At 31.4% G+C, this 19,097-nt stretch overlaps 9 protein-coding genes across 9 annotated transcripts; 5 read left to right on the top strand and 4 right to left on the bottom strand.

Annotated features, from left to right (window-relative positions):
- Positions 1-476: 476 nt before the first annotated feature.
- On the top strand, positions 477-1,109 carry cubi_03657 (uncharacterized protein; the record flags this gene model as incomplete). The annotated part of the gene is made up of 1 exon (XM_029020671.1): positions 477-1,109. The coding sequence occupies one exon, from the start codon at positions 477-479 to the stop codon at positions 1,107-1,109; it is 633 nt and encodes a 210-aa protein (XP_028874168.1).
- A 203-nt stretch (positions 1,110-1,312) lies between these two features.
- cubi_03656 (uncharacterized protein) lies at positions 1,313-2,669 on the bottom strand (the record flags this gene model as incomplete). Its single annotated transcript, XM_029020670.1, has 4 exons — positions 1,313-1,515; positions 1,573-1,792; positions 1,850-2,028; positions 2,174-2,669. 4 exons carry the CDS (start codon positions 2,667-2,669, stop codon positions 1,313-1,315), a joined length of 1,098 nt encoding a protein of 365 aa, XP_028874167.1.
- A 678-nt stretch (positions 2,670-3,347) lies between these two features.
- cubi_03655 (uncharacterized protein) lies at positions 3,348-4,413 on the top strand (the record flags this gene model as incomplete). Its single annotated transcript, XM_029020669.1, has 3 exons — positions 3,348-4,001; positions 4,078-4,190; positions 4,254-4,413. 3 exons carry the CDS (start codon positions 3,348-3,350, stop codon positions 4,411-4,413), a joined length of 927 nt encoding a protein of 308 aa, XP_028874166.1.
- A 178-nt stretch (positions 4,414-4,591) lies between these two features.
- On the bottom strand, positions 4,592-6,598 carry cubi_03654 (uncharacterized protein; the record flags this gene model as incomplete). The annotated part of the gene is made up of 1 exon (XM_029020668.1): positions 4,592-6,598. The coding sequence occupies one exon, from the start codon at positions 6,596-6,598 to the stop codon at positions 4,592-4,594; it is 2,007 nt and encodes a 668-aa protein (XP_028874165.1).
- A 573-nt stretch (positions 6,599-7,171) lies between these two features.
- On the top strand, positions 7,172-8,348 carry cubi_03653 (methylase; the record flags this gene model as incomplete). Its single annotated transcript, XM_029020667.1, has 3 exons — positions 7,172-7,226; positions 7,340-7,429; positions 7,516-8,348. 3 exons carry the CDS (start codon positions 7,172-7,174, stop codon positions 8,346-8,348), a joined length of 978 nt encoding a protein of 325 aa, XP_028874164.1.
- A 399-nt stretch (positions 8,349-8,747) lies between these two features.
- On the top strand, positions 8,748-9,107 carry cubi_03652 (ubiquitin-like protein; the record flags this gene model as incomplete). Its single annotated transcript, XM_029020666.1, has 1 exon — positions 8,748-9,107. The coding sequence occupies one exon, from the start codon at positions 8,748-8,750 to the stop codon at positions 9,105-9,107; it is 360 nt and encodes a 119-aa protein (XP_028874163.1).
- A 159-nt stretch (positions 9,108-9,266) lies between these two features.
- cubi_03651 (short chain dehydrogenase reductase family protein) lies at positions 9,267-10,939 on the bottom strand (the record flags this gene model as incomplete). The annotated part of the gene is made up of 5 exons (XM_029020665.1): positions 9,267-9,418; positions 9,485-9,605; positions 9,693-10,037; positions 10,110-10,269; positions 10,464-10,939. The coding sequence occupies 5 exons, from the start codon at positions 10,937-10,939 to the stop codon at positions 9,267-9,269; spliced, it is 1,254 nt and encodes a 417-aa protein (XP_028874162.1).
- Positions 10,940-11,712: 773 nt separating this feature from the next.
- cubi_03650 (spliceosome factor) lies at positions 11,713-15,693 on the bottom strand (the record flags this gene model as incomplete). Its single annotated transcript, XM_029020664.1, has 1 exon — positions 11,713-15,693. The coding sequence occupies one exon, from the start codon at positions 15,691-15,693 to the stop codon at positions 11,713-11,715; it is 3,981 nt and encodes a 1,326-aa protein (XP_028874161.1).
- Positions 15,694-16,313: 620 nt separating this feature from the next.
- Positions 16,314-18,956, top strand: cubi_03649 (FAD NAD-binding rossman fold oxidoreductase or glucose-methanol-choline oxidoreductase; the record flags this gene model as incomplete). Its single annotated transcript, XM_029020663.1, has 1 exon — positions 16,314-18,956. One exon carries the CDS (start codon positions 16,314-16,316, stop codon positions 18,954-18,956), a length of 2,643 nt encoding a protein of 880 aa, XP_028874160.1.
- Positions 18,957-19,097: the final 141 nt, after the last annotated feature.

The raw sequence follows: 19,097 nt of genomic DNA, 5'->3' as shown, positions 1-19,097 counted from the left end.
ACTAGTGGCCAAGTTGGTCTGGGTAATGCGCCTGTGCATGCTTACACGGCATTGATGACCCAGCGGAGTTTCGTGGGTTGAGACTCCGAGCGGTGTGGATGATTCTGAACGGCCAGTTTTAACATCTTCCCCCTTATCCCTTCCTGGTTCCACTAGGCCTGAGCCCCTGTGTAAAAGGCGGCCGGGCAGAGCCCGCCCTTTCAAAGGGCGGGCGCTTTTCATATCTGGGTGCCGCCATGATACTTCGCAGTTTCTTTACTTAACCTTTAGAACTTGAGGCCTGGCCGGACGCGTGGTTAGAGAAACGTGTACCAACAAGGTCCTGAACTGACTTCTTTAGATTTTGTTTTTTTTGGGTTTTGAATTGGATTGCTAGGGGAGTATAGGGTGAGAAACTGAGGATAAAACGGGAAATAACCGTGCTTACTGTAGAATAGAAAAGAAAAAAACCTTTGAAGTATAGAAAATTGAATTAGATGGATAATGATGTGAATAAAAATGAAGAACAATTTATGGCTTCAGAGGAAGAGAGCGTGAACTCTGAGTTTGAGGATGAGATTTCCAAAAAACTAATCCCGTTTGAAAGTAACTTGGAGTTGGATGAAACACAACTACCAGAGGAAACAAGAGAAATAATTAACCAAAATACTAGGGAATTACTAAGAAATATAAGCTTTAGTAACTCCGGTGGTTTAAGAGGAGCCATAGAGCGTTCTTATTTAATTAGACAGCGATCACTATCTCACACTAAAGAAGAAATAGTGGATGCTTATAAACAAAGAGCAAGATTAGCTGCAATGGTATCTAGAAGACGTGTAACATTACAACATGTAAAAGCTCAGTTTGAAGCAGTTGCAAAGTTTAAAAGAAAACTCATACATAAAGATAAGGGTGATTTTGATGAGAATACTATTCCTACCAAATCAAAAACTGAGCACTATGATGAGCCAAAAGAAGACTTCAATGCAAGCTTCGAGGCTTCTATTCCACTCCGGAGGGAATCATCCACATCTTTAGTACCAGTTAGATTTGGGAGTATGTCTATTTCTGATACACTCGCTCTGCAACAACTTGCAAACATGAAAATAGGTTCTTCTGGAGATGAATAGACTGTATTTACATTAGAATAGTAACTTTAATTATATACAGAAAATACTTATTAATTATATTAATCATATGATAATAATTTTTGACTGTGTAAAGGATAATTATAATTAATATACTAATGATTTTTTTATTGTTTGCAAATAACAAATCAATATTTGCCTTATTTATTTGAATTGGCACTTGTATTTACATAGTAACTATTCTTCTAGTTTTGTGTGATTTTTGGCTTTCCATCTTCTAATTCAACAGTGAATGTTTTTACTGAAGATCTTGTCAATCTTGTAGATTTGTTTTTCTTTTTATTTTCTTCTTGTTTCTTTCGGTTTTCTTCCTGTTTCTTTTTATCATTTGGATCATTTTCTTCAGTTTCTTCATCTTCATTTTCATTTTCATCATCTTTTTGTTCTTCTATAACAATTAACGTAAATATATGGGATTCGAAAGTAAAACTGTTTGTAGACTTACCTTTAGTGTCAGAAATAGAAGGCAAAGTTCCTGCCAAACCCAAATTTCTGCAAAACCAAGCTTCTGTGATTGCATTAATCCATGCGGATTGACTATCTTTCCCAGTAGCACAAATAATTTGATCTGTTCCATGATATTTAAAACCAATACACCCTGGAGCAGCATCAACATTATGAACTGGCAATTCAATGCTTTCTAATGAAAAGGATGCTTTAGGAACCTGTGAATTTAAAGAAACATTTTGAATTATATGAAAGAAATAGGAAAATAAACTTACCGAATTGTAATATATTGTCAGCATATTGCCATTCAAGAATCCAAGAGACCCATCCATAATGTCAGTAATTTCTTCGCTATTTGGAGCAAATGCAAGAGGCCCAATTTTGAGAATATCGCATTTAAAGCTTTCATTATTTCCACTTCTAGTTGAAGCCAACTGCATTCTTTTAGCTTCCTCTGTATTAATTAGAGAATTAAAATTTGTATAAATTAAGTTATTTTTTTTTTAATTTGAATTAAAGAGGATAGAATTAAAAATTGTATTCATAAAATAATGGTATTTCTATCGATCTTTATTATTTTTCCAAATTAAAAATCTTACCTTCTAAAATATAAGCCTGGGCAAGTAGTACTTTGGCACGTTTCATATTTGTAATGGCAGCAGCCTTTTCTGGATTTTTATCTGGATCTATTTCAGCATGTGTTAGCTCACTCTCAGTAATTCCGCTTTGATCCTGTAAGTATTTGGCAACTTTTCTCTTCTCAGCAGCCTCTGCAAACAGTGTATTGCTTTGTAATTTAAAAGCTTCTTGAGATAAAGGAGAATTCTTAAAATTGACTCCTGTAGTTGAACTAATACCCTGAATGGCTTCTTTTGCTACATTATCTCCGTCAACAGAAAATGACTTAATCTTTTCTTGCAGAAATCTCAAAGTCTTATGAGAAACTGGTAATTCTGAAGTTCTTTCGAGCTTAACATGGCTCAAACCTTGTAATAAATCAAATGGGTTAGTTAAATGAAAAACCGTTAAGGCATTACTCATTCCAATGCAACCCAAAATTAAAATAGTCTTCTTTAAATTGGATAATTTCACCATAATTACTTTTCTAAAAATTATTTACCTTTTTTTTTTGTAATAATTTTTCTTTATTAAATAACAAGAAGATTATTAAGAAAATACTCTTCTCTATATTTAACTCATATTATCACGAATTTATTCTTTTTGTAAAATAAATGTATTTTTTCCTACATGCATATTTGCATGAATTTTAAGTTTCTGACATTTATTTACATACCGGCCTTGCATAAATGCATAAAAGGTCATTTTGAAATACTTACTGTTTACTTCCCCTCACTAAAAATGCATGCAATGTCATGTGGACAAAAACAAATCTATGCAATATTATTTTGCATGCACAAAATTGTACTATTAATTACTAATTTTGCATGGATATAATACCGGTATATAATTATGTGGAACAAATTACGTAATCAAAGTAAATCAATAAATAATGACGTCATCAATTGCATGCACAAAAATTAAAAAAAAAATGTCAATAAATTACTGATAATCCAAAAAAGTAACATAACGCATTATCAAAAAAAAATTGGAGTCAATTTGTGATGGAATTATAAAATAATAATTTTAATAATATATTTTCAATAAAAAAAAAATACTTGAAACAAATTATTATTATTATTATTAAGAGGAAAGTACTTAATAGTTTAAACAGATAATAAAGCTATTAGATTAATTAATTTAGTTCAGAAAAAAATGAGGATTTTCTTTTTGGTACATTTAATATCAATAGCAGGTTTGAGTCAATATGTTCATGGAAGACTAACCCGTTCAACAACAGATTTTGGTTTATTGGAACCACAATTTTTACCTGGAACAATTACAACTTTAATACAAACTGCAAGAAAAATAATCGGTGCAAATGTAGAGCCAATGTCGGTAATTGGAGAAGGTAATTCGCAAACAAAAGAACAAGATTCTGAAAAGCTTTATAATGAAGCAGTTTCATCAGCTGTTTCAGTTTACCAAAAAGCAATGAATGATGCTACGAATAACAGATTAAAGCAGAGAGATGTTGTAAGTAGCATGCCAGTTGTTAATACACCAAGGGATCCGGCTTGTTCAGTAATGATTACAGGTGAATTAGCTTTGGCTTTGGATCCAAAAAATCTTTTTGATGTTGATTTACTTGGAGTCAAAATTACCAAAAACGATTTAATGTTTATGACAGATTTAAAGAATCCTGAGAGTCTTGTTAGAAGTTTCTCCCTTAATAAGATTGAGGTTCCTTTGGAATCTGTTCAAAACAGCAGAAAGTGTTTTAGAATGTACTTTGATGGATCACCAGTAGTAATGTGTGCAAAGTCTGATGAAGAAAGAAATGAAATGATGAATAAATTGACAGAAGCTGTAAGTTTTTTTAATAAGTTCAATTAATCCCGTATGAAAAAAAACCATTAATTATCTCACTTTCATATTCATTCAGATTTTCTGCAAAAATAGCGGAATTACATTCTCAAAAGTTGCTGGTAATATTGAAAATACTGGATTATCAGACTCTTCATTGGGAGTGCCTGCACTTACAACAAAAGATTTAAGGTAAGTATGATATTTTAAATTTATATATCTATCCATTTTCCAACCAATAATTATAATTTCTAGATGGATTGAACAAATTGCAAAGAGACAAATTCAAATGGCAGGAAATGTACAATCTAATGTTCTTAATTGGTTAAAAACTAAAGGAACACAACGTGTTGTAGTAAAAGATTCTCTTGGATTTAATCCTCAAATTACTGTAAATGGTGAAAAGGTTATATAAAAAATATAATCGTCGAGTATATATCATTTTTTCAACAAACTATAAAATATTAATTTAAGGAAAGCAAAATTGGTTGATTATATAATACAAATTAACCTAAAAATATTAAGAATGAGGGATATTATGATAAATAAGGTTATCAAAATTCCAGTCATTTTTAAGATTTAACCACATTAAATTAATAGTAAGATTCAAGACGATGCTTATTAATATGGGTTAGATTTGGAGAATTCTTATTATTTGAATAACTTCGTTTGAAATTACCCTTATTATGATGCCTTTTGTTCATCTTATTTGAAGATTTGTCTTCTTTTAAAGAACGTGCTGGTGGTGAATACTTTCTCTTTTTGTCAACTCTATAAGGAGCCAGCTTTTTCAGAGAGATATGTTGATTCAACTCTTTATCATCCATAGATAAAATATCTTCAATACTGAGTCCATAGTCATTTTTTTCAACTTTGGTGTATTTAAATCTAACTGGCATCTTACCATTATCAAGAACATCTTCAAAATGAAGTCCGTAATACTCGTCCAAAAGACTGTTAATTTTTTCATTATCTCCGTAACTGAGACTTAATCTATTTGGTTTTACCTTATTATCAATATCAACATCTTCATTGTAGCCATTTATTCCTCCTATGCCATTTGATTCTGGTACACGGCTCTTTTCAAGAGGATGCTCATGGTCAGTATTTCTACAACAAGATTTACAAAGAGTAAAGTTTTCACAAACTGTACAATCAAATTTTTTCTTATTTGGAAGAATCTCCTTCAAACAGCCATCACATTGCCACCATTCATAATTATCCTCATAACTAGATGGCATCGTTTCTGATTCATCATTTAATTGGTTTTTTTCAACTGAAGGTTTGTTTTTGTGTTTTTTGGAATCTCTTTTAATAGTTCCATCTTTATCATCATCCGATTCTTCATTATTCTTCAAAATCTCGTGTAATGAAAGACTCTCCTTCTCATCATTATAATCGTCATCAAAGAGTTCCTCCATATACCGATCATGTTTATCAGGGTCAAACTCTCCTTCCAAGTCCAGCTTTTTATCAGAAATACTCCTAATACCTGAGATTTCTTGAATCTTTTTAAGCTTTTCAATAATCTCCTTCCTCTTCATGCTCTTCAAGAGCTTCAACTCCTCTTCCATCCTAAGCTTTTCCTCAGCTTTTCTTTCTTTCTTTTCCTTTCTTTTCAATTTTCTACGATCATCTGTCTTTCTTAAAGATGATATATTTCTAGAGTATCCCAAAATCTGTTGATTAGCTCCTGGTTCTTCATACCTGAAATTGTATACACTTTCAAACTCATTTGACATCTCTAAATGTTTCTCATCTTCTTCATCTAGTTCTGTCTCAATTATATGATGTGACGAAACATCATCGTTGATTCTAGTCTGGTTGTTTGATTCCTTCCATTCTTGATTTAGTATATAATTCCTTAGAAACTTCTCATTTTCATCCAAATCCTCCTCTGGACCCCAATACCTATTTAAAGATTCAATAGGATCTCCTCCTTCCTCTATATTACGTGTAAGAAAGGACTTAAAGTTCCTTTCTTCCTCTTCTAATTCTTCTTTAGTCTTATCCTTTTTAATTAATGTTTCAGAAAATTCGTCTCCACTATCTTCCAATCCTTCTGCTGCTTTGAGAAACGCTTTCTTGAGTTCATCTTGTTCCTTGTCATACCCTAACTTTTTTGATATTCCTTTTTTAACTGTTTCATTATTATCCTCATCTTTTTGAGAGCCTAGTAAAATATTCCTCTCGTAATCCTTAAAAGTCATTCTTTTACTACATTTTAAAGTATTAGATTCATCAGATTTAGTCTCACATTCAGAAACAGACTCAGAGTCTGAAAATATTACATGTGAATTATCGTAAATGCTTGGATCTTTCTTTTTTATCTTATCCAAAGTTTCAAGTATCTTACTTTGTGTTTTAAAATCTAAAAGTTCTGCATCAGAATCCTCATCTTCATCTGATGAATCTGAGTCAGAATAAGACTCAACTCCATCTTCTCCTTCTTTATCATTCTTTAAAAGCTCCTTAGCTCTTGACAAAGCTTCTTTTCTTTTTCTTTCATCATAATTTCTTTTATATTCTTCGTTTATCTTCAATATATCGTCATCCTGAAAACTCCCTGACTCTCCATCTGAGTCTAATAAATCTTTCATCTCCCCAATATTAACTATACCTTATTTCTCCGTAGTTCACCAGTTTTTCAATAACCCAACTTTTCACTTATAACTCTCCGAAGAAAAAAATAATTCATACAGTAGAACTACCAATAAAAGTAGATTTAGTGTTAGTATTCGAATTTCCTGCTGTAAAAACTAAAAACCTGTTTTTTATTAGTATTTATTATATTCTTCGGTACACCTTAATAAATTTATTTAATATATAAAATAAATTCCTGATTTGACATTTGGCGCCAAAAAATTAAAGGTTTTAGATTGGGTGGTAATAAGAAGTTAATGCAATTTCCTTATTAAGGCTATTTGATCATTTAAACTTTGATTTTAGAGGATTTATAATTTGGAGAACCTTATAAACTTTCCTCCTTTTGCTCTACACTTTTAATAATTGATCATAAAGATCTTTTGAATGATATAAAATATAATACAAATATATATATTTATATTTGTATTATTTTATAGATACTTGGACAAAACCTAAATTACAGCAGACATCAGAAAAGAAACGAGGGAAAAAAAGGTTAAATCCAAGATCTTGAAATTAGAGTAAAAATGGAGAGTCAACCAATTAAAGATGAGAATCCAGATTTTTATGACAGTGAAGTAGGTAAGTTATTTTGTGATAGTGGGGAATGTGGACGGAAAAAATGATATAATAGATACCGTTACTAGTGGTACCGTTTAATTAGAACTGGACTAACTAAAGAAATGTTGTTATAGTTCGAAAATTTGAATTAACGGAGGATATAATAAACAAGGCTCAAGAAATAATTAATTCAGATAAAGACACGATTTCAGAATTTTGGAAAGGTAAGTAGATTTTTGGAACTTAGTATGTTTATGTTAAATGAACATAACCAAATATGTATATATTAATGTTGATTACTATGTTTTAGAAAAGTATGTTGAAGAATCTGTTAAGAATTGGGATAAGTTCTATAAAAGAAATAATATCAACTTTTTTTTAGATAGACATTGGATAGACAAGGAGTTTAAGGAGTTAATTACTGGTAATATTAATGTATCTAATAGTGGAAATCCTAAAGTATTAATAGAATTTGGATGTGGAGTAGGAAATTCTTTGATACCATTATTGCAAATTTCGACAAATTTGCATTGTATTGGATTTGACTGCTCTTCCAGAGCAATTTCTTTGTTTGAAGAGAGATGGAACGATATTTTCAACAAACTTGAAGGGGAAGAGAACTCGAAAGTAGGATGTTTATCTAAGGATGAAAATGGGTTAAATTTGTGTCCATTTCAATCTCTAATGGATTCAAATAAAGCTTGTAAAAGATTGAAGGGATTTGTATTTGATATTGTTCATTCTGATATACCCGAATATATTTGTCCTAAAGGTTTTGCAGACTTTGGACTTTTAATATTTGTACTATCTGCGATACATCCAAAACATCACCAGAACGTAATTACAAGATGTTCAAAATCGCTAAAGTCTGGAGCAATTCTACTTTTCAGAGACTATGGAAGGTACGATATGGCACAACTCAGGTTTGCTAAATCAAGTAAATCTAAAATTACAGACAATTTTTATGTAAGATATGATGGAACATTTGCTTATTATTTTACTATTCAAGAAATAGAAAGTCTATTTACAAATGCGGGATTTAAAGTCATATCAAACCACTATTGCCTTAGAGAAGTTGTTAACAGGAAAACCCAAGTCACAATGCAAAGAGTTTGGATCCAAGCCAAATTCACCAAAATTTAATTATAAACATAAAAAACTGGCAGAACATAGAGTCATGAAACATTAAGGCGAAAAGAAGGGGCTGGGGACCTCTTACTATTATTACCTTTTAATATTAAGGAATGAAAAACAGGAAGCAAGTCTCAAAGCACCCTCTCAAATTCTGATAGTGGAAGTAAACCTATATCTTTTCCATTTTTCCTCATCCTCACATCTTCTAGCTACAATATATTTTTTTTTTTTTTAAATTGTTGGCGCCTCCACGTGTTCGGCGGGTTTCGAGCTGGCGCCAAATGAAATAAGCCATAAAAATCCACCAAAGTAGTATTACAAGAATAATTTAAGAAAGATCAGGAGAAAAATAAGAATAATAACAACAAGGTGGAAAGAAGTTCCAAGAAGGTACAGAGGAAAGGAAATATGGATTCAGGATTAACAGATAATAACATAGGTGCAGGCGAGAGCAGTAATGACGGACAGCAAATTGAGCAGAAACCAGTAATAGACCAAGGATCGGGGGGAGCTTCTGATGAGAGTCAGTATGTGACAGTCAAGGTAAGAAGCCCAGATGGAGAACAAGTTCTGTATAGAATTAAGAAGAAGACTCGTCTACAAAAGTTGATGAATTCTTTCTGTCAAAGAACTGGCCAAAATGAGCAATCAATTCGCTTTTTGTTTGAAGGTGAGCGTTTAAGACCAGAGATGACAGCTGAGGATGCTGGTTTACAAGAAGGAGATCTGATTGATGCAATGATTTCTCAGGTTGGAGGAGGAATTTAAGTTAAGTTGATTAGAAGTTATAATAAAAGCTAACATGCAAGAATGAGGTAAAGCATTTCTTGTATAAATCTAGATAATTTAGTAGGAGATTTGGGTATATGTAGCTTATTTGTACACATATCTATACATATACGTCATATATTATTATTACTATTACTTTCACTTATGGTGATCTTTAAGTGTCTGTTTGTGAACTTCTTTTGTTTTACTTGCCCTCCAATAGTTATATGTCCATTCATAGAGGTACTCTGCTGAGAGAGCTGCATCATCATTTAGATTTGGAATGGTGAAGTGAGGTCCAACATAAATACCTAATTGATGTGAATAGGTGTAATATTAATAAAGCAAGAAAATAAGTATTATCTAAGCTAACTTACTTAGAAAATCAGCAAATCTGTCAATAAACCAAGACCCGTTTCCTGGTAACCAATAAGGACTCATATATAGAGTAGCCTGTTCTTTAGGGCATACTGAGGCAAAAATGGTAGTTTGTGATCCCTATATATTAAATATGAGTAACAATTAATAAGAAAATGATAAGAAAAAAGTATAATAGTTAATTAATATTTGAATCATAAAACTTACCATTTTGGTATCTAGCAAGAACCATTTAAGGTAGTATATAATATTATATGGAAATGTATTGGGAAATATTCTCGTATTAACAGATCCAGGGTTCACACAAGTTGACCAGGGAAAATTATCATAGCCTTCACCATCAACAGTATCTGTTTGAAAAGTCTGAGAGAATGTCAGACCCATTGCATCCCTTCTTAGTTTCAAAGTATAAAGGAGTATTGCTGCTTTAGATGCTCCATATGCATAATTACACTCAGAAATCTGTGAATATTCAAGTATCTTCCTTAAATTTGAACCAAAGAATCTATGTATTGGTGAGCATGTATTCACAATTCTTGAATCCTTAGTGTTCTAAGTTCAATTATAAAGTGATTATAGGTTTTCAAACCATCTGATGATATGTTGTATTTATTTCTAACTTACTTTTAGTACTGGCAATAAAAGTTCTGTCAAAATAAAAGTTCCTATATAGTTCACCTTAAATATTTTATTTATATGCCTTTCACAATCTTTTGGTTCCTCCCTTTTTCCTCCTGAACCAATTCCTGCATTGTTAACCAGAATATGCAACCTATCGTAATCACTAAAAATTAGTTAATAAATTAAACTTTTCATTTTCCTAACCCTTAATCTCCATCCTCATAGTTTGAATCACTGTTGTATTCTTGACTTGAGACAATTATGTGTATGATACAGAATAGAGAAAAGGATGATTATTATCATCTTTAAATTGTGATGATAATAATAAGCATATTTAGTGATAATTTTAAAACTTACTATGTAAACCTGTTAACAAAGTTTCTAATTGAATCTTCATCTGACAAATCAATATACATATACCTTGCAAATCCTGAAGAAGACGAGTTTGTATTAATCTTATAGGCAGCAACTCTGCCTCTATTTTCTTGTATATCTGCAATAATTACTGTTGCTCCACACTGAACTAAGTACTCTGAGACTTTTTTCCCAATACCACTCGCTCCGCCTGTAACTATACATATATTTCCTGTTAAATCCTTTTTATCCAAGACAACCGATTCCAAACCCAATATTCTGTATAATCTTTGAAACAGAATTTTTGAAAATGGGAATATCCTACGTAAAATCCAAATTCCGAATAACAGCTCGACCGATAACTTTATTCCATGAGCAACTAATGTCCATAATAATGAAAGAAATATTGTTAAATACATATTTAGAGTTAACTCAAAATAACTCATTAATGAAACTTGACTCTCCATTATTCTAAACATGATTTATGCTTCAAATAATTAAAAACTTGAATATTAAATATTGTTTTTTGAACAAGTGTTGCTTTACAAATACATTCGCAATAAATTAACTTGAGAGAGTCTTTTTTGTACGATTAATTGCCTTATTTCGATTTGTTTGCCCACTTTATATTTGGTTGTTCATTAAACACACATATAATTCCTTATCAGAGAATAAGCGAAAGACTAATTTGAAATATATACTTTTTCACATGTATTGATAAATTTGTTTTTTTACCTAGTATTTATTTCCTCTTCTTCAACTTGGTTGTTTCATTTATTAATTTTTATTAATTACTTCCCCCCATTGATTCTTTTTTAATTTTGGAGGTATCTCATTTCCGCTATGGTCATGATTTTTTGCATTACATGCATGCATACATATATTATAAATATATTACGTGTAGTTACCGTTATACACGTAATTTTTTCCACATAAAAAAAATGCATGGGCGGTAAATGGAATTATTGGAATAAAATTGCAGGTAAGCACAAATAAAGATAAGTTATTATAAAGAGAAATAAAGAATGCATATAAATATATAGAAAGCGATGAAAAAGTAGGTTTTAAATAATGAATCAAATAAATTAGAGAAGAAATAGATATTAAATAAAAATTAATTTGACTAAATATATATATGTGCTAATTAATTACAGGGATAGATAGATTATGAATCTGATGGAGTAGTCATGTTAATATTAGTATTAAAAGTAATATGAGTATGTATGAAGAATGAAAGTAATTCAGATTCAATTTAAAATAGCCTAGTTTTATAATCATCAAGCTTCTTGTAAATTTCCTCAACAGTAACATCCAACTTGGAAGCGATTTCGGATTGAATTTGATTATCCAAAGTAGTGAAAGTCTGACAAAAATCACCATCAATTACATTATGTACTGGAGAATAATATGACCTAAACATAAGATGATCTCTTGACAATAGAGATGTTTTCTGTTTACGTAATAGAATCTCAAGCTTTGATAGGAGTTCTAAGTCCTCGTTATTTAATATTGGAGATAACGATCCAATGCTACCAAGTACAGTACCATATATAATTGTTTCTGTAGATGTTGATGTTAATTGTGACTTTTGCAAACATGTAATAATGTCTCCCACATGAAATTGAGCTACTGTGTTAATTTGATGTGTTCTTAGTAATGTTGATGATGGATTATTAGTACTATCAGTAAATGAGGTAATGAATGAATAATCATCGGAAGCTTCAACTGGCACCCTCGATACAATAACATTGTCAAACTTATCACTAACTGCAATTGTATGATAATCCAATATTTCACATGCTGAAGTTAACCATCTTGGCATTGAATCTTTTGCTACAAGTAGAAATTGATTTGATGCATTGTTAAATTTGAAAACTAAAATACCATTTGAAATATCACCAGCAAAAATACGATCATTAACTACCTTAATCCAAGTTAATCCTTGTGGAATATTTCTATATTCTGACTTTCTAAGAAGCCTTTTTTTTCCAAGTGAATAAACCCTCAAGGTCTTATTTATACCTACTAATAATCTTCCTCTCCAACCAGTTATTGCTGTTGCTGCATTTTCAATAGGAGTTACATGTACTAACTCAAAATTATAATTTGAATCATACTTGAATATCTTTATGGCTGCTCCAAAAGATTCATGAATTTCTTTATCATTACTCTTTTTCAAATCCATATTTATGGAATTGTTATATCCTTTATTAAGTTTCATTCCATAAACTGTTGCAAGAACTATACATGGTAATTCTAATTCATCAAATTTACAAACACAAGCCGAAATACATCCCTCGTTTGTATCAAGTGGTATTAACTGTATTGTTTCCATTGACTTCAAATTAATTATTCTCACGCAACCACCCCATTTCCCTTCTCCTGCAACAAATCCTCCTACTTCACTTTCTGCAAGCAATACCCCATTTTCTCCTGGTATACCAATTTCCGACAACATTTTTTGTATTTTTGACTTCTCAGAATCTTGGGCCTCATCCTGAGCAATATCCATTAACAAATTATCATTATCTTGCTTAACTTTTATATGGCCAGTATTTTTTCCTTGATCTTTTTCTTTTCCTTCGTCTTCCTCCTCCTCCTCTTCCTCCATCTTAATATCCATATCATTTTCCAAAGATTTACCATCATAAAGTTCTTGTAGTGCTGAAATAATTTCCTTCTTAGTCCCAAAATCAAATGAATTGTGATCTGTTTCAACTATTGCAATCATTTGATTCTTTGGGATATCTAAAGTACCTGATGACATTAAACTCTCCAAACCAGTAAACAATTGTGGTGATGGTAGAGTTAATAATTTACGTGGAGTATAACTTAAGTTTATTGAATTTTGAGAAAATGATTCACCATAACCTTGAGTGACTTGAAATATTAATAAAGTAGATCCTGAAACTGCAACATAGCCATTATTAACTTGATGTGTATTTAATGGAGCTATAGAATCAATGCACCTATATTGTAATGGGGTAAAACTCACCCCAGATGTTTGAGAATTAACCAACCAAGGTTTGCTTGACATACATACCAAACTCATCTCACCCCCGAAATCTTCCCTCATTACTCTACATATATTTACTCCCCTGTTACCCAAATATTTACTTCTAGGGGCACTAATCGAACCGTTACTTGCATCCACCTTACAACTTAATATTACACCAGTTGTGAGGCCCACAAATAAAAATAAATGGCCATATTTATTAGAATGATACAATTGCACATTTTCTGGTATACTATTTGAATTTGGTAAAATCTGAGTACATGTTTGCTTTAACCTCTTTTCTGTTGAATCAATTTTATAAAGCCTTATAATATTTTCTGTGGATGTACCAATGACAACATAATCACTTCTTAATTGCCCCGAATATGATAACTGTTGTATACCAATACAAATGATTTCACAAGTAATTTCTCTTCTACAAACCTCCACTAGCCCTCCCATTCCTGTATTAGTTATTCCTGAAGCACCATTAACACTTAACTCCAATATTACTATTAACCCTCCTTCTAATGCCAAAGAAACCTGTCGGCCATTAGAATCTGCTGCTATAATTTTCCTTGAATCTGGAGTCCTCCAATCATAAATTCTATCTTGAATAATTAACTTTACATGGGTTTCCAAAACTTGAAGAAATGAATTATAAAAGATCATAGAAGCGGCATATATTGTAGTCTCATTTAAAGTGAATAAAGTATCATTAGTCTCTTCTACATGTTCCCCAATCGTAAGTACAAGAGAACGGTCAATAAATGAAATTATTATATAATGATGTATATTATCAAGAGCAGCAGCTTCAGCTTGTGAGCCTGATAAGGAGGGGTCAATACCACTTTTTAAAGTCCATATACATCTTGGTCTACCTGGTAATGGATTTTCTGCAATTTCTTCAACATTTTTTCCATAGGAGCAAATACGTAATGTAGATCTTGGGCCTCTACCGCATGTAACCACAATTTGTGGTGTGCCATCATTGTTGGTATCGATAACTTTAATATCGGTAATTGGACTTAAAGATGGTATTTCCTCGGATTTACGTATGCATTGGCAATTTCTTGGCCTAAAATAAACTTTCTTTAGATGATTTGAATCAGGCAAAGATGAGGTATAGGGATCGATTTTATCATCTCCAAGTGAAATAATTTGATAATTAGAATGATTTCCAAATTCGTGTGATGCAAAAAGAAATCCTGACCTTAATACAAGCAATGAGTTACATACAGGTATGGTATCGTAATAATAAATCCTCACTTCCTTGACAATCCCTTCATTATGTATTAAATTGACTCTATAGATATCTCCTAATTCCGTTTGAACTAGTATGAAAAAGAAACCTTTTAGTTTATGTAAAGATGAAGCCACAATAATTGTCCCATACTCTGAAGAATCTCCAAATCTGAATGGATATGGACAAAATATACTCGAATGGCCCATTTTGCAATATGTAATACCTTTATAATCGCAAACCAAAACTCCACTTGGTCCATCATTTCCTCCAGGTACTGAAATTAAAGTATGAGAACTTTCTGTAATCATTTGAGATGATTTTCTTGAGACATAATTTAAACCTAGATCAACTTCCCAAAAAATTAAATGCTTTTTTGTTTGGTGTAATTCCTTATTTTCTTCTTCATTTTCCGTTGAATATGATTGTTCTATTGTTGCAAACATTGGGTTATCAAATCCAACATCCATTGCTACCAAAGCAAAACAAACCATATGGCTTTTGTGAGCCTCCATAGGAGATGAAATATCTAAAACATCTGCATCCTTGTTTTTACGTGTTAAAGTATAAACCAACTTTTGGCGTTCTATTGCAGCTATCATTATACTTCTCCCCATTGGGTCAACAGCAAGGTAATGACCTGGAACAATTCTTCTACAACCTGATTTACCATATGGTTCAGAATGAATTCTCTCAAATTGGTTTTTATCTTTATTAAAATCCAATATTACAATATTTCCACTATCACTTGTCGCAACAACAAGATCCTTGCCAGATCCAATTAATCTTAAATTACTTATACTTCTAACCAGAGAAAAAGTATCCATCAAGCAAATACTCTGAGTTTGGGCTGCATCCACATCTAATCTTAATAACTCTAGACTTCTGCCTCTGTTCACAACTATTTCGTGGGCCTTTGCTGCACTATAACTCCCCTGGATTGCCGACAGGATAGACCCCTGAGACTCCAGAGTTAACGAGTAAAAGTGAGGCATCTTGATTTTTCATAAGACCTTTGATATACACTTTTAGTCTTGTTGCCCAAATACTTGATGATGCAATTTACTTTGTCAATTTTGCCCTAGTTACTTTATTTAAGACTTTTTATTGAGACAGTGTTTACCGCCAGAATGGCGGCGGGTTGTGCTCTCTACAGTGGGGCACATAGGGTAATTTAACATGATAGTAAAATTGACATTATGGTTATTTCCATTATATAACTTTATTATCATTAATAATTAATTATTTATATTAGTTTTTGGTAAAATTAATCTTTTCCTGCATTCAATCCGATAATTTGTAATTTTGTAAAAATTTCCTAAACTTGAATAATTCTGAATTAACCCATAATTATATTAAGCTGAAATTAAACCAATTAATGTAATTCTCGTGCATGCACAAAAATTTTCCACATGAAAATAGAAAAATTAAATTTGCAAATTTGCATGTGCATGCAATAATTACGTGTCAATTGCATTACATAAATTAAAAGCTGAGGGGGAGAAGAATAGTCAGTAAAGAAATTAAGTGAATATAATGGAAAAAAAAGAAATAAAATAAGACAATAGGTAAGATATATTTTAGCAAATATATTTATATATGGAAATAAATAAATATGGTTTTTCCTGACGTATTCTTAATAAAAAGAGTGATTTGGGTGGTCATTTTTGCAGTCATTTTCAAGTCAAGAAATACATTTAGTATTGAAAATTACTATAAAAATGAAATACCAAATGGTATGAAATTTGATTATATAATTGTTGGTGCGAGTGCAAATGGATTAATAGCAGTAAGAAGTTTACTCGAAAAATATTCTAGAAAAGGAGAGGAAATTAATATTTTGGTTGTAGATAAAGGAAAAGAGTATAAAGAAAGTGAATTAACTGATGAAAAACAAACTAAAGATAATATTAATGAGAATAGCAAAAGATGGAGTTCAAGTTATAGCCCAATCATAGATAAAAATGATATTAATATATATACTTCAGAAGATGGGTATAAAATATTAAGCTCAAATTTGGAAGGAGGAAAAACAAGTTATGGAAACACCCCATTTATTCCAGAGGATGTATACAGTGGAGATTATTACAAATCATTAGGTTTGAACTTTGATTTACAAAGATTACAGGAATCTTTTGAATATGTAAAAAGTGTTGGCGATATTGTGCAGCCTAATGTAAGAACATCATGGGTAGTAGCTTTAGAGAGAGCATTCAATGAAACTGGAACATTTTATGTTGGAGATACAAATGGAGAAGATTTAGCACCAGAAGATTCATTATTTGAAAATGAAATGACGGAAAGTGGATACGTAAGTTCTTTTGAAATCCAAAATAGCAATATGGGATGGAAAATAGACTATGAGGACGATTATCAAGATCACATGACTAATTGGGGAAATAGATTGGAGCCCTACAATAATAATGGTGTTTCAGAATATTTCACATCTCCTCACTATGTCCCATACACGTTCTTAACTTATGGATTTAGGAGAAATCTTGAAAGAAGAAGTAGTATAAGACTATTAAAAGTTAATCCAAAATTAGTAAATGGTAAAAAAGTTTTTAAGATACTAAATTTTCATGTGGACAAGGTAATATTTTCAAACTTAAATAAAGATAATAGAGAGAATGACAAGTTTGCAGAATGTATTCAAGGAAGAAAGTTAATTGAAGATTATAATTCTGAAGAAGTGAAGAAAAAAATTTACTCAAGAATTGAGAAATACTGCCTAAAATCGGGAAAAGGAAAGATCATATTATCAGCTGGTGCTCTGAATACCCCAATGATACTTCAGAGAAGTGGAGTTGGTAGTATGAAAGATATTAAGATATCAAGCCCTGAGATAGAAAATCCAATAATAGAGAACGAATATATTGGCAAAGGACTGAGAGACCATCCAAGTTTGAGCATATTTGGTTTTTTCAGGGGATTAAATATGGATCATATACGCATTCCTAGCTCTGAAGCACTGTTTTCAAAGCGTAAGTTTGGGACTAAATGCAAAAAACAGGAAGAGAAGGATGACATAATACAAGGTTGTGAGTCTGTGAGTATTTCAGAATTTGAGGGATTTACTAGTAATATGAATGAAATTTGGGAGGAGCAAAACATAATAAGTAAGGAATGTTTACCACTAATACGTGGGGTAACTATTCGAGTACCAAATCCATATAGTGAAGGTGAAGTGATATGGGATGATAAGAATAAGAGACCAAAAATAAGGTTAGGTTTGTTAGAAGATATAAATGATATATTAATATTGGAGGCAGGGTTTAGAAGACTCATTAGGTTGTTTAGGTCTACCAATATATACTCTTTGTTAATACCAAATATTGGTGTTCAGAAAAGGCTGAATTTGTTTGGTGACCATACAGATCGGAAATTACAACTATATTTTACAGACTTTGGTGGTACCCATAACTATACAAATAATTTGAAAGCTCAGGGACCAGAAATGATTTATCAGAGGTGTAATTTGGACAATTTGTCGCTTCAATATTCCAATTATAACCAAAATTATGGGTATACAAGCGACAAAGAGGTTGATCTAAATCGCAGTTTTTATAATATGGAAATTGAAGATGAAGAAGATGAAGAGGACGAAAAAGAAGAAGAGGAAGAAGAGGAAGAAGAAAAAGTTGCTAATGTACGAAAAAGTCTGGAAATATTTGATAGAAAAGAAGGAAATTTGCCCAATTATCAGATGGCAAGTAATACGGGTAGATTTAGTTATTTGAAAGAAATTCATGATAGATTAAGAATCCAAGGGGAAGGACTACAATCTTCATATTATGGTATAATGCATAAATTTGATAAGTCACGAAAAGATGAAGAAGATGATGAATTTATCACGAAATATGATAAATTAGTTTCAGTAAACAGCAAGATGGATTCAAAGTACAGTTTATTTGGCCTTAGAAAAGGAGAAACTATCATTAACGAGAGGGATAATAAAGCTAAGAACGAGGAACCGAGTTTATGGAAATCTTTGCCATTTATTCTTCCAAAACTTCCAAGTTATCCTGACCAAATAAGGGAATATATTAAGAAGAATGTTAAGCCAGGAAATGAATTTGTTGGTACAACGGCTATTGGACAAGTTGTAGAAACTGATTGTTTTAGATTGATTGGCGCTGAAAATCTATATATATTGGATGAAGGAATACTTAGCAAGCATACAAGTTCAAGTCCAATAGGAACAAGTATGATATTATCTAGATATGCAATTACAAAGATAATGGATGGTATGTGTTAGTTCTTAACTATAGGTCAAAAAAGGAATGTAATTATACTAGAAATTAACAGAAAATAACGTATTTAAGATTATAATAATTATCAAATATATGGAGATTTGACAAAAATCTATATATGGAATAAAATCGATTATAAATAAATA

The sequence above is a fragment of the Cryptosporidium ubiquitum genome (assembly GCF_001865345.1).
Source record: "Cryptosporidium ubiquitum isolate 39726 chromosome Unknown contig_25, whole genome shotgun sequence".
NCBI classification, from domain to species: domain Eukaryota; phylum Apicomplexa; class Conoidasida; order Eucoccidiorida; family Cryptosporidiidae; genus Cryptosporidium; species Cryptosporidium ubiquitum.
This window is presented reverse-complemented; position numbering and strand designations above follow the sequence as displayed.